This window comes from Armigeres subalbatus, unplaced genomic scaffold (assembly GCF_024139115.2).
Source record: "Armigeres subalbatus isolate Guangzhou_Male unplaced genomic scaffold, GZ_Asu_2 Contig1008, whole genome shotgun sequence".
Classification (NCBI taxonomy): Eukaryota; Metazoa; Arthropoda; class Insecta; order Diptera; family Culicidae; genus Armigeres; species Armigeres subalbatus.
In genome coordinates this window covers 33957-47747 of record NW_026941746.1, presented here as the reverse complement: position 1 = coordinate 47747, position 13791 = coordinate 33957, and the positions used below count along the sequence as shown (strand labels likewise).

Below are 13791 nucleotides of genomic sequence, written 5' to 3'. Positions count from 1 at the left end.
TCACCTGATCCTAATCTACATTGCAGCATCGAGCGCCCTTTTCATTGTCCGTCTTCCTCGGCAACGATAAGTTTATTACTCTCTTTCTTTTTGAAGGCTGCGTTCGCCCTTTCCTATGTGTATATTATCGGTCTGGCATGTCTATCTGCCTGTTCTTATGTTGATCTTTCCCATAGCACATTTTGAAGAAAACTGTCTTATCAAGGAGTTTTATTGCTTATTTCCTATCGCTCGTAATCAAGAAGAGATTGGGTACATTGATACTACAACTTTTATTGCTATGTTGGGATAACCCAACTGGCGATGACGAGACATTAGAGCGTGGGCATACAATTTGGTCAACGTAAACTGTGTCTGCGTTGGTCTGGGTAGTCGCTTAAACAATCAATGATTGCTGTCAGCAACAGCATCCGTGGCCCGATAGGAAATGCGTCAGGTAAAAGAGTACTTCGCCATGCTTTCTGTTCATCCACGTCGACAGGTTTGGAATGAGCCGTCCACCTCCCTTTCTCTGTACTGTCCCACTTCTTCTGCCTCATCGCCATTGAGCAAATTTTCACCATCTTTCTCATGTTTCGAAAAGTAAGGACAAAGGTCGAAAGGCATAAAAGGTCGAACGGGACAAAAGGTGGAAAGAAACAAAAGATCAATAAGATCAAAATTACACTATTTTAACAAATAAATAAAACTCAAGAGTAAGTACAACTAATTGATGGATGTTTGGGATTTCTTAATGTCACATCGATCTACCAAAATGGCACACGCCGCACATGAAATACAGCAATGCGCCCGCCTGCGTCTATGTGGCGTGCACTATTTTGACAGATCGAATCGAAGTGACATTTAGAAAACCTTGATATACACCTTGATATACAAGTTTTATTCATTTCCTAAATCAACACTCTGTTTTATTTTAACAGAACTATCTAGTTATTCACAATATTGTTTCATAGTAATTTATCCTTCTTTGAAAATGTCTCATTCTTTGATTGATGAGATGAGTGTGGTATTATTTCTGCTTGAAGTTAAATGCATAGCACACATTCCTTTGGAATACACCCAACTTATTCTTGATCGAAATTTTGTCCCTTACGACGTTTTATCCTTTTCGACCTTTGTCCCTTTCGAACTTTTGTCTTTTTCTTCCTATTGTCCCTTTCGACCTTCTGTACCTTTCGTCCTTTCTGACCTTTTGTCCCGTTCGTCGTTTTGTCTTTTCGACCCTTTGTCCTTTCGACCTTTTGTCTTTCGATCTTTTGTCCTTTCGACCTTATGTCTTTCAAGCTTTTGTCATAGATTCGTTCTCGGCATAGCTCTTTGCAGCAATTTGATTCGCTAATCTTGATTGCCCGTTTCAATGCGGTTCTAGCTTCCCGGAACGCAGCCTTGCGCTCCTCTCTCTCAGGTTGCGTCCTCGCTCTCCTGGATCTGAGAAAAACGTAGCACATTGAGCCTCGCGTTCCACCAGTAGGCTAAAAGCCGATTGCTGTTTGGCTCCAATTTTCGCGGCATTGCAGCATCACAAGCCGTTACCATCCTTCTTATCAGTTCTGCCGCAACAACGTTCTCGAAATTGTTGCCCGGTCGAAGTGCCTTAATAAAGATTAAAGAGGTTCTTTTTTTGTTCAATATCTTGGCTGTGCATATGCACAGCACTCGTTTCGAGACAAATTAATATGAAATTTGCGAAAAAGAATCCACGTGTCTTGGAGGGACTCAAACCTGCTACTCTCTTGAAGTTCCACCGGAGCTTCGACTTCACGAATAGGTATTCAAAAAAATCATTGTTGTTTGGGGTATTATTTACAAAAATAAAAAGAATGGCTAAAATTTTCCAAATTATTGAGGGTGATAAAATCGGCTCAAAAACGTGCAAGATCTGGTCAATACTATAGTTGAATATTTTTTGACGTAAATTTTTAACATCTGCATTCCCAAAATCTCATTTAAAGAAACTTGAGCATCACAATAATTTATGTATTTTATTATTTATAGTCAATGAAGAGCTGCAATGTTTGGATGATTCGTTGATCAAAATGCTTGCCTACCAGCGACTTCATCAAATAATTCTACAAAGTAGTGACGTACTACAGAGCGGTTCTGCCAGTCTATCTTCGGAAAATGTGAGAGAAATCTTAAAATCAGAAAACCTATCAAATCCACGACTCTTCCCAGTCAATTACTTACGAAGGACGATATCGAACGTATCGCAAGAGAATTTACCAGCCCCAGACGTGACGGCAATATGCTAGAGAACAATAGCGCTACTGCAGTTGTTACTCCAATCAAAGTAGAGCCCAAAGAAGATCAATCGGAAAAGACACCACAATCAAATGAGCAGAAAATATATTTAATGAGCAAGATATTGGAAAAACATGTAACCAACATCGACATACGAGTGCGTGCCGTGATTACTCCTGTGGAAGTAAATATGCCAGGTTGTAGCTGGTTTGAAACACCTGACCTATCTAGTTCCATCTATATGCGGTATCGCTCTATTTCTATCGGAACCGGGCAAGGCAACGATGTACATCTGGCGAAGTACGGAACCTGTTGCTTCGTTTCAGACAAGCATGCAACAATTTTCTACGATGAGGTATGTAATCTCCATAACAGAGCAATGCTGATGTTAACATAGTTGACTTATTATCATTGTTTCATATCTGTAACGATACAAATGACTTTTAACGGCAGACATTGAGGTGTAAAACAAAAGGAGGACATTCGTGAGGGACTACGACAGAAAAAGGGATGGATGACATTGATGACAGTTGTATTTTTGTTTATGATTGAAGGTTCCCCAAACTCAAACGACGCACCTGCGATAATATTCTGTAGTGTTGGTATTGAAGTGTCAATGAAACCTTGCATGGCGGACCCAGATACAGTCATGGCAAGGCGTCGCGTGTGTTTAGGTAAAAGCTTTATGACTGGTAGCCTCACACCTCTGGAAAATTTTCCGCCTGTTTTTGGCCCCGTGCATTTTAAATGGGTTCGCATAAAAATACATAGGGGGAAATAGGCGGACCAAATTCCTGTGGTGTGAGACTACCTCTATAGTAGGGGGGATGCTGCTCTAATCTTCTGGTCAATAAATTTCATCATATAGTGCATATGCTCCTGTGCAACACGATTGTGCTAAACGTGCGCGTATTCCTACATGACAATCTAACTACATTGATTGTGTGCCTTTTTACAACACAAATTATGATAGGGTAAGAGGGTATAATGCGCCCCACCTGGCCAAAACGCCCTCTTTGAAAACTATAATTAACTAAGGGTATATTATACCGTCTTAACCTAATTGTTTATCGAAAGAGAAAGGTACTGGCCAAGTTCCCCCTGGCGGTGCCGAAATGATAAGAATAATGCCTTTTTCCATTTTAATCACGATTTTTCAGTATCATAAGTAATAGCACTCATAATATTTCCTAATGTGGGGGGCACGTTTGAAACACTTTCTTTTAACGCGGGTGTCAGCCGGGTGACCCATGTTTTTTTTCTAAAAAGACAGAATCACCATCTTCGACCAGAGGTCGCACAGACTGAACACTTAACATCTAGCATTAGTTTAATTTTTTTTATTAAGTTTAATTATTCTTATTTTATTTGGTAGGAAAACCATGAATCTTGAAACTATGAAGTCTTTTAACATCACTCCGTTTCACTTTGAACAGTCAGAGGAGGGCATAGTCGATTACCTACATGTACACATGTTTTGATAGCTACAATTAGTATTGATAGCAAAAAGAGAATGAAAAAATCTCTCACTTATCATCTCTGTATACATATACGATATGTAGCATACCGCGAGAGACTTTTCGCATGCTGCCATGCAGTGGCGTTGCCACGGGGGTGGTTTTAGACATAAACCACAGAGACTCCAAACGTAAGGAGCACTGGTTCTGATGATGTATTTCAATTTATTCTACACAGCTGTGCGGTCGCCAAAACAAAATGAGTTAGAACAACGCTAAAATCATCACTTCTCTGTGGGGGCTGCCTATTCGATTCTGTTTTTGCGCACTTGTAATACCAGTTTGATAAATTTGTTATTATGACTTCTATGATTCGGAACAGTGTTTGCCTCTTTTTTATCGTTGTTCTTTAGTTTCTGAAGAAATAGTACCTATAGGGGAACGTCCACAAATTACGTAACGCTTAGAGGGAGGAGGTTGAGTGAATTATGACGATCCATACATTTTCAGATTCTCCATACAAAAAGTGTGACAATGGGGGGTAGGGTGTTTGAAAAAGTCAAATTTTACGTTACGTAATTAATGGATCTTCCTATGCAAGTGAGCCATTTTACTGGCCAGAAGCCTTAAAGCTCGTAAGTTTCAAGCAAAAAAAACGAGAATTCCTTCATTCATGTAGTTGTGATATGATGGTCCCTAGTAATATCAATACCATTGTAGGTACCAACCAGAACTCTAAATATTCGATTATTTTTATGAAGCCCATCGGCCTTCTTTGTCACTTCACTTCTAAACATATTCATATTAGGCTCTGCACCGTCAATTTTTAGAATGAATATGGGTCAGTGAGTATTTATTTGAATATCACAAATTATTAAATATCTGTAAAACTAAACACATGTTTGATGATTAAAAAAATACACACATAGATCTAATCTCGTTTAATTGAGGGGCATTTTAAGCGCCAAATGTCAATACATATAATCAAGGCTAATTATATTTTTTTCGCCATTACAGTTACCATTACTCAGTGGTAATCAATTGAATGAATTTATGAAGAAGTAAACTGTGTAAGTCATTACATGTTTTCAATAATCAAAACACGATTGTCAAAACTGCAGCGAATGTGCTTCATGTTAGTGAATATTTTATGCTCTGGTAACAACCAATCCTAACTCTTTGCCAAAATCAGTTTCCTCACCTGTTATACAATTCCAAGAATCCATTTATGAATGAAACATCAAATTTCATTACTTTGAATATGGTAGGCTAAAATCTTTCCTACAAAAACACTCCAGGAATTTTATTGAAATTGAGTGCTGATTTGATCGACGTAATAAGAATAAACCCTGAATTATCCACCTAGCGGTGATGGTGCCTTTCTCGTGCATTATAAAAATACTATTTTGGCCGTTACTTTTGAGCACATTGTCCGATCTGGCCATTTTTCAATAAAAACAATGGAATAGAATTCTGCGTCGAATGCAACTTATTCGGTTAAGCGTAAGTGCCCAAAAAAATATTGACACATTTGCTACATTTTGGTACGTGGGTGCGCACAGACACACACACATACACACAGACATCACCTCAATTAGTCGAATTGAGTCGATCGGTATATAACACTATGGGTCTCCGGGTCTTCTATAAAAAGTTGGTTTTTGGCGCGATTATATAGCCGTATACTTAGTATACGAGAAAGGCAAAAAGAGGCGGTGGTGTGGCCTTCTATTTAAAGAAAAATTTGAAGTATTCGGTCATCTTCAAATCTGAAAATGAGAGTGAGATTGACTATCTATTCAATAAATTGAAATAGGGGAACTGTTCTGTTTCCCATCTCACTGAACATATAATCATCTCATCGCAAAACAAAGAAATACAGCACCAACCTTGTCGCTTCTTTTTGCTTGTTCACTGGTGAAAAAAATCACAAAAATAGAGAACAAATCAAATTCCTTTTCAATGCTTTGTTTTGATGGGATGGATATTGGAGCAATGGTATGAAGTGCCGAACCTTTCCCTATATGAACCTTGTGTGTGGTGTCATATACAAGCCCCCTGATATAAATAAATAGTGTTTAAATCGTATTTTCGCCGTTATCTCAGAACTATCATCTACTGAGCCCAATATTCTAGTAATGGGTGATTTCAACATTAACTTGATAGCCCAGAATTCGAACAAATGCACGAAATTCATTGAAAATCTGAATTCACTGTCCTCCAAGTTAATTGGTATTGCTCCTACATGCCACAGGTCTGGATTATCTACCGTCATCGATTTGTTTACTGGAAACTGCACGAGAAGCATTAATAATGTTTATCAATCTTCTCTTGGTGGAATAAGTGATCACGATTTTATTTGTGTCGATTATAAGTATAAACATTCGTAGGCACTCCCAGAAGTTTGCTAGGCTCGTTATTACCATACAATAGAAAAAAAACTCAAAGGTGCAGCCCAATCGGGTTGTACGCAAAGGTGACGTAGGACTACGTAGCTATACGAAATGGATGGTATTTTCTATTATAATTTGTGTCTCTTTATTAACATTGAGCAAACTGCTCGGAGGTCAACTGAATCAAGAAGGCGAATAGTTGCTCCCAGTTGAATGGACTTTGAGGCTCTAGCCATAGAATTAACATGATTCATCGGCCAAATCGCCGCTGAAGCCACTCGACTGGCTTTCAGAGGAGGATATCACAATCCTAGAAGACACCATCCTCAAAAATGTTCGAAATAAAAGAGAAATAAGCAGAATCAGAAAAGGCACGAAACCAAACGCAAATATATTTATTTGCAACGTTTAGTTTTCGCCCGCGATGGGAACGTATGTGGCAAAGTGAGGAGAACTTTAAGAATTAATAACACATAGTTCTTTTCAAAAAAGTGAATTTTCTGGCAAGATTATTTGGTTTTGTTTCTGTTAATCATTAGAATTTATTAATCATTAATCATCATTTAATTTAATAATTTATTAATCATTAATCATGTTTCCCGTAACACGGTAGATCACTTTGACGTAGTGTGTTGCGGTGTAAGATCTACCAAACAGAGCCCTAGCCTAATCCATTTTTCTAGCTAGGGCAATAAGTTGTGGTAATTAGGGATTCATCGTATTTAGTCCTCGCTACCAATAGCAGTCTCAGAAATAAAACATAATTAATGTTACCTTGCAGACAGTTGAAAGACTCGAATTCCTCTTGTTTGAGGCTAAACTGTATGCAGCGGAAACAACTTTTCAAGCAATTAGTTAAAAAACCTCGGTACCCGGTCCTAGGCTGAACTGACTGCTGGAAAAATCGGGGGTTTAAATACGTACTAACTCTTCTTGAACTGGTGAACAATGGTAGTGAGAGGAACACACGGAAGTTCTTATTACTGAATAAATTCTCTTGCGTGAAATGGTCTTGTAGACAGAGCTAAATCCCGGGTTTTAAGAGTTTCACTGGTGATATTCTAGAAGCAAGACAAGGATGTGGCTACGGCTCCGATGCATGGCCAAAAACAGTATTACTGTTCTGTTTTCTCAAGAAAGGATTGATATCCTATTGATAAGGGGCGCGCCTTCAATGGGATTGCTCTCTATGAAGGGTCTAAATAGCGGGACCCACGCAAACCAACACCACCAATAGGTAGGTGAAGGTTTCCGCTACCTGTTGATGGTGCTAGTTTGCATGGGACAGCCATCAGATTCGTCAAATCGTCGTTTGAAACTTTGTTTACAAAAGCAGATAAGTCGTTTTGAAAATTTTGTCTTGAATTATAGTTACGCTTGCTTTTAAGGCTTCAGGACAATTAGACAACTTAGGGACCATTTCTTCATCTTCGAATAACGCTTTAGTGATAAACAAATGGAGGCAATTTACTGACAGCTATACGTAACATAATCTACAACTAGCATAGATTTAAACTGAATAACGTAGGAAACATGTAATAACTAAGACAGACAAAATGATAGTATAATTAAACATTGTTAGACGATATGACACCGTACTAAACATTTGACATAATTATGACAGGATACGAAAAGATTGACGTTAGAAACATAGACGTGGAGATCAATCATAAGACTTCCTAAGCCCATCATCAAATTAAAGCTCATGAACTGTTGAATCTTGATTGGAGGCAATTCTTATGCTGTCGAGGACTATCGTAGCCCACAATGACAGTATTCGGGGTCTTCTCGAAATGAAGTTCAGAATATGTAGTGATTAAAATTGTGAGTAGAGAATTTTTGATGATTGCTTGGTGAACGGTTCTAAACTGCGGCCCGCTTTGGCCTTTGAATGCAGTTTTAGAGGCTTTCACTAAATAATCCTCAAAATCTAATGCAACACTATAGTTAAAATACGTTTTCATTAGAGTTTCCTACTTCATCATCAATATCATTATATTTAGACTGAAACACGTGCGATTACCTAATTATTTTGTTAACGTACTTTTCGAGCTTCTGTTGCTTGATGGAAACATGACCCAAACGCTATTGATTTTAATTAGAACTAAATGTAAGACATATAATCATATATATTAGACATTTCTCCACACCTTAAGTATTCATCATAAAACTATCCCCAACTCCTTAGGCAGCGATATACTATGATTATATCCCGCAAAACTTAAAACCCCCGTCGGTAAAGATGGTGTGAAGCCTTTTTCTTAAGTCCCTGGTGTATCATGGACGATATGAATTCCAAATTCACATCGGTGACTTGGCCCCTGGCCATCAATAAAACAAAATAAAAATTAAATAAAATAACTCTTTCTTTCCATAAAATGTTGGTCCTGAGAAGAACCAATTTTCATTTCCCAATGCGCCTTACCAATAACTAACTGCATCCAAACGCTTGTCGGCACCTTTTGTTGAAACTGTCCGACTCGATGATTTTTCGCTAAGCCTCCACCATTTGAAATAAATGTTCAGCGTTGCCTGCCAATGCTACCCACGCCATCGTGCTGCTGTGTCCGCTCCGCTCATCAAATGTCGAACCTCGAACCGCTCTTTGTGGGCTCACGCGTGCCGGAAAGCAGCTTTCTTGTATTCAATAAATTGAGTAAAATAAATCAAAACAGGGCACGTTACATTTTTTAGCGAAGAGTTCTAGTTGAAAAACGCATCAAAGGTGAAAAAAAAATGTGTTGCACTTTTTTTCCCAAGAAATTTCGTCAAAAATCCAAAAACCAAATATACAATTAATTGCATATTATTCGGCAACTCGGCCGTACGAAAACCATTTTTTGTTAAATATGTTGGCTGTGCATATGCACAGCACATGTTTCGAAATGGACAAATTGATATGAAATTTGCGAAAAAGAATCCACGTGTCTTGGAGGGACTCGAACCCTCAACCTCCTACACTCTAGATAGGCGTGATAATCCCTACAAAACAAGACCACTTAAAGGTCACGTTTGCGGAAAAGCCATCAGAATCCGAGTACCAACCTCCACCGCGGTCAGCTTTCGGATGCTTGATTTGTCCATTCTCCACATGTGCTTTACTGTTATATATCCACAGTCAAGCGAGTGCACATTGTTTATTAAACGAGAGGATCGCACTGCATGCTCCAACAACGGGCTGGGCGGATTTGTATAGAGTGCGAATCAATCGCACTCTGCTATGCCAAAGGCTTGCTTGCAGGGTTCGGATTTCTCACTCACTCACGCGACGACAGATCACTCCACCATGCATTTTATCCGGATAAATTACAGTGCGATAAACTCCGGCACAAGCGATGGTGCGAAAAATTGTTATCCTTCTTCCCATGTTTCGCGAAAATCAAATGCTGCTCACTTTGTCTCTCCAAGCTGATTGAATCTGACGATGCGCCACGATAAGCAGAAGGGTCAATACAGCAGTTTTTCCCCTCGCTTTGTGGATTAAAACTAAATTATCCGGCGATCCGGCGCTCACGAATTTATCACCCGCCATTCCGCCCGCCCGCCATAAAAATGTTGTGTGAGAATACTTCCTCACAGGGGGACCATGAAAAATCACACTCCGCTTAATGGATTAATCGCAGGTTATGAGTGAGAATTCCGAAGCCTGCTTGCTTGGCTAAAGCATTTGATGAGTTTGATTGCCTTACGTATGCGGTAGCGTGTACTCAGACGACTAATGACGGTGGAAGACCGACATTTGATTACAATTAATTTAAGCAAACGTGACCTTTAAGTGGTCTTGTTGTGTAGCGGTTATCACGCCTATCTAGAGAGTAGGAGGTTGAGGGTTCGAGTCCCTCCAAGACACGTGGATTCTTTTTCGCAAATTTCATAACAATTTGTCCATTTCGAAACATGTGCTGTGCACAAGGATTGAATCCTAAAGAGAAAGAGCAAGTCTCTCACTTATCATTTCTGTATACATATAGAGTAGTCTACGAACTCCATACAGTCAAGGTCTTCGGATCAATCTCCGTAATGGAGGCAGTTATCGATGAATAAACAAGTTGCGTGACCCCTTCTTGGTATATGTGTATATTCCAAGTAGTTCTTGTTGTTGTCGAGGACTCCAGGTAGTCTACGAATTCCATAGAGTCAAGGTCTGGGGATCGACCTCGGTAACGAAGGCAGCGTTTGAAGAATAAAAAAGTTTTGTGACCCCTTCTTGATATATGTTTGTATTCCAAGTAGTTCTTGTTGTTGTCGTTGGCTCCAGGTAGTCTACGAACTCCATAGATTCAAGGTCGGTGGATCAACCTCCGTAATGGAGGCAGTTATTGAAGAAAAAACAAGTTGTGTGGCCCCTTCTTGGTATATGTTTGTATTTCATGTAGTTCTTGTTGTTGTCGTGAGTTCCAGGTAGTCTACGAACTCCAAACAGTCAAGATCTTCGGATCTATCTCCATAATGGAGGCAGTTATCGAAGAATAAACAAGTTGCGTGACCCCTTCTTGGTATATGTGTGTATTCCAAGTAATTCTTGTTGTTGTCGAGGACTCCAGGTAGTCTACGAACTCCATAGAGTCAAGGTCTGTGGATCAATCTTCGTAATGGAGGCAGTTATTGAAGAATAAACATGTTTTTTGACCTCTTCTTGGTATATGTTTGTATTTCATGTATTTCTTGTTGTTGTTGTGAGTTCCAGGTAGTCTACGAAAGCCATACAGTCAAGATCTTCGGATCAATCTCCGTAATGAAGGCAGTTATCGAAGAATAAACAAGTAGCGTGACCCTTTCTTGGTATATGTTTGTATTCCATGTAGTTCTTGTTGTTGTCGTGGGATCCAGGTAGTCTACGAACTCCATAGAGTCAAGGTCGGTAGATCAACCTCCGTAACGGATGCAGTTATTGAAGAACAACTGATAGGGACGGAAGGTAGCGGTTTTCCTCCAATGCCTTTTCCGAACTTAATCTATTACATGTTGTGCATATGCATAATCGAGTTTCAGACATAGTAATTAATTTCCACTCCGGGTGGCTCAATACCCGGAACATAGGCAATTAACTTTGAATGTACTGAACTCGAAAGGCGATCTCTCTTCGCTTATGTGATCGAGTTGGGATCTGACGACCAACTGGCCCAATCTCACACAACCCTACTTCATCGAGCGCCGTTGGTGATGAAGCAAGTGTGTAGGAGCCAGATAACACTAAATACTCATCCTACTTGGTTGGCATTGTACAAAAAACATATATGAGAGAGTTCGTTCTGAGAATGTATTGCGAGAGTTCGGCTACATGCCCGGTGCTGTGAATTTGGTTTCATCAGTACCCGCTAAGCTGCGGAGGACGACGGAGGTCCTTCGTAGCTTAGTAGGGAAAAACACCTGTCTAGCGTACTGGTTTCGTTGGATCAAATCCCACCGAAGTTCTCTAGATCAATCTCCGTAATGGAGGCAGTTGTCGAAGAATAAACAAGTTTTGTGACCTCATCTTGGTATATGTTTGTATTCCAAGTAGTTCTTGTTGTTGTCTTGAGCTTCAGGTAGTCTATGAAATAGAGTCAAGGTCGATGGATCAATCTCCTTAATAGAGGCAGTTATTTGAAAATAAGCAAGTTGTGAGACTCCTTCTTGGTATATGTTTGTATTTTAAGTAGTTATTTTCATTGTCGTGGGCTCCGTAATGAAGGCAAGGCAAAATACGTGAATGGAATCCGTATTTTTTTGTCGAAGAGACGTACAAACTTATCAACAGGTACTCATAAATGATTCATAATAAGCTACAGGCAGTGAAAGTTATTTCATGAAAATCTTTATTGTTTGCTGCAAATTGGATCGAAAACGTGATAAAATCGGGTTAGGCAAAATCAGGGGTAGACAAAATCTGGGAGTGACAAAATCGGGTCAACCTCATCTGAGTAAATATACGCATTCCTAGTACAGTAGCCGTTCGATAACTGCAAAATGTTTACTTTTCAGTTATCGAATGCCGTTCGATAACTGCAACGCCTTCTAGACGTCAAACGGTTGTCAATCGAACGTCAAATACAAGAAAAGTGCATCTAAATGTGCAGCGCAATGCAGCTGTCATTGAGTCTGACATCGGTTTGAAGTTTAGCGGTCCGATAACTGTAAAACTGTTGCAACTATCGAATTGCAGTTAAATGATTTGCAGTTATCGAACGTCTGCTGTAGTTTTTGTTTTTGCCATGGTACTAGGTAGTCTATGAACTCCATATAGGAATGATCTGTAGACCAACCCACGAACGGAAGGCTATTGATATATGTTTGCATTTCAAGTAGTTCAAGTTGTTGTCATTAGCTCTGGGCAGTTATTGAAGAATAAACAAGATGTGGAACCTCATCTTGATATATTAGCATTCCAAGTAGTTATTGTTGTCTTGTTGTTGTTGGTTCCAGGTAATATACAAACTTCATTGATATCACTAATATGAAGTCTATGCTTTGGAAATGCAAAATGTAAATAAATTGGAACGATACAACTTCACGCCGAGAACGTGAGGGAAAAAACGGGCTAATATCGCAAAGATCATGTACCATATTAAAATTAGATTAAGGCCACTCCTCACGGAATCCAAGTTTCAAAGTGCTCGCGTTTTCGGGGGCACACCAATCGATACGGAGGCGGCGCACAACTGTATTTTTTGTTGATTTAGCTTTGCTGCGTCGCAGCATGCGTGAAATAATAAAAATGACAGTTGTGCGTTACTTCCGTATCGAGTGGAGTGCCCCCGAAAACGCGAGCACTTTGAAACTTGGATTCCGTAAGGAGTGACCTTAAAGACCCTGATTGTTCAAGTGTTCTCTTGGATACCCATGAACATATGCAATGAAAGCGGTATATTCAATGTACTAAAAAGGGCATATGCCACTTTTGAAACAATCCGAAAGGTTACGTGTGAAGATCCTGAGGCCTATTTTAGCATTTTCTTGGAAGACCATAAACATTTGCAATGGACGTATTCTTTTCTATGTACCACAAGGGCATGTACCACTTTTGAAACAAGCCAAAAGATCTCTGGGTACCCATGCAGATTTAAAGTCCTATTCCAGGGTTTTCTTGGATGACCATGAACCTATGCAATGGACGCAATCTATTCTATGTACCACAAAGGGCATGTAACACTTTTGAAAAAATCTGAAACCTCTTTAGTTACGCGTGTAGATCTTAAGGCCTTTTCCAGGGTTTTCTTGGATGACCATGAACATATGCAATAAAGGCGTTCTATTCTATGTACCACAAAGGGCATGTACCAGTTTTGAAACAATCTAAAAGATCTCTGGTTACGCGTGTAGACCTGAAGGCCTTTTCCAGGGTTTTCTTGGATGACCATGGACATATGCAATGAAGGTGCCAGAGGACTTATCCGAGAGATTTCTTCGATAGCGCAGAACATATGTAGTGATCACATTTGATTTCAAGATGCGCAAAGAGCATGTACCACTTTTGAGACAAGTCCATAGACCCATGGTTATGAGTGTAGACCTTAAGGCCTTACTCCAGAGATTTCTTGCATGACTCGGAACATATACTGTGAACGCATTCTATGCTAAGTACCACAAAGAGCATGTACCGTGTTTGAATTTGCATAATAGGCCTTTGGTTACGCGAGTAGATCTTTAAGCTTTACTCCAGGGATTTCTTGGATGACTAAGACTTTATTTCAGGGATTTTTGCATTACCCGAAGCATAT

At 39.6% G+C, this 13791-nt stretch overlaps 1 protein-coding gene across 1 annotated transcript in view; it reads left to right on the top strand.

The window, feature by feature from the left end:
* The window catches only part of LOC134202107 (PHD finger protein 12-like), a 107972-nt gene that overhangs the window by 82041 nt on the left and 12140 nt on the right, over positions 1-13791 (top strand). Inside the window, 2 exon segments of the mRNA XM_062677181.1 lie at positions 1996-2249; positions 2252-2596. Coding sequence (XP_062533165.1) covers positions 1996-2249; positions 2252-2596 — 599 coding nt within the window.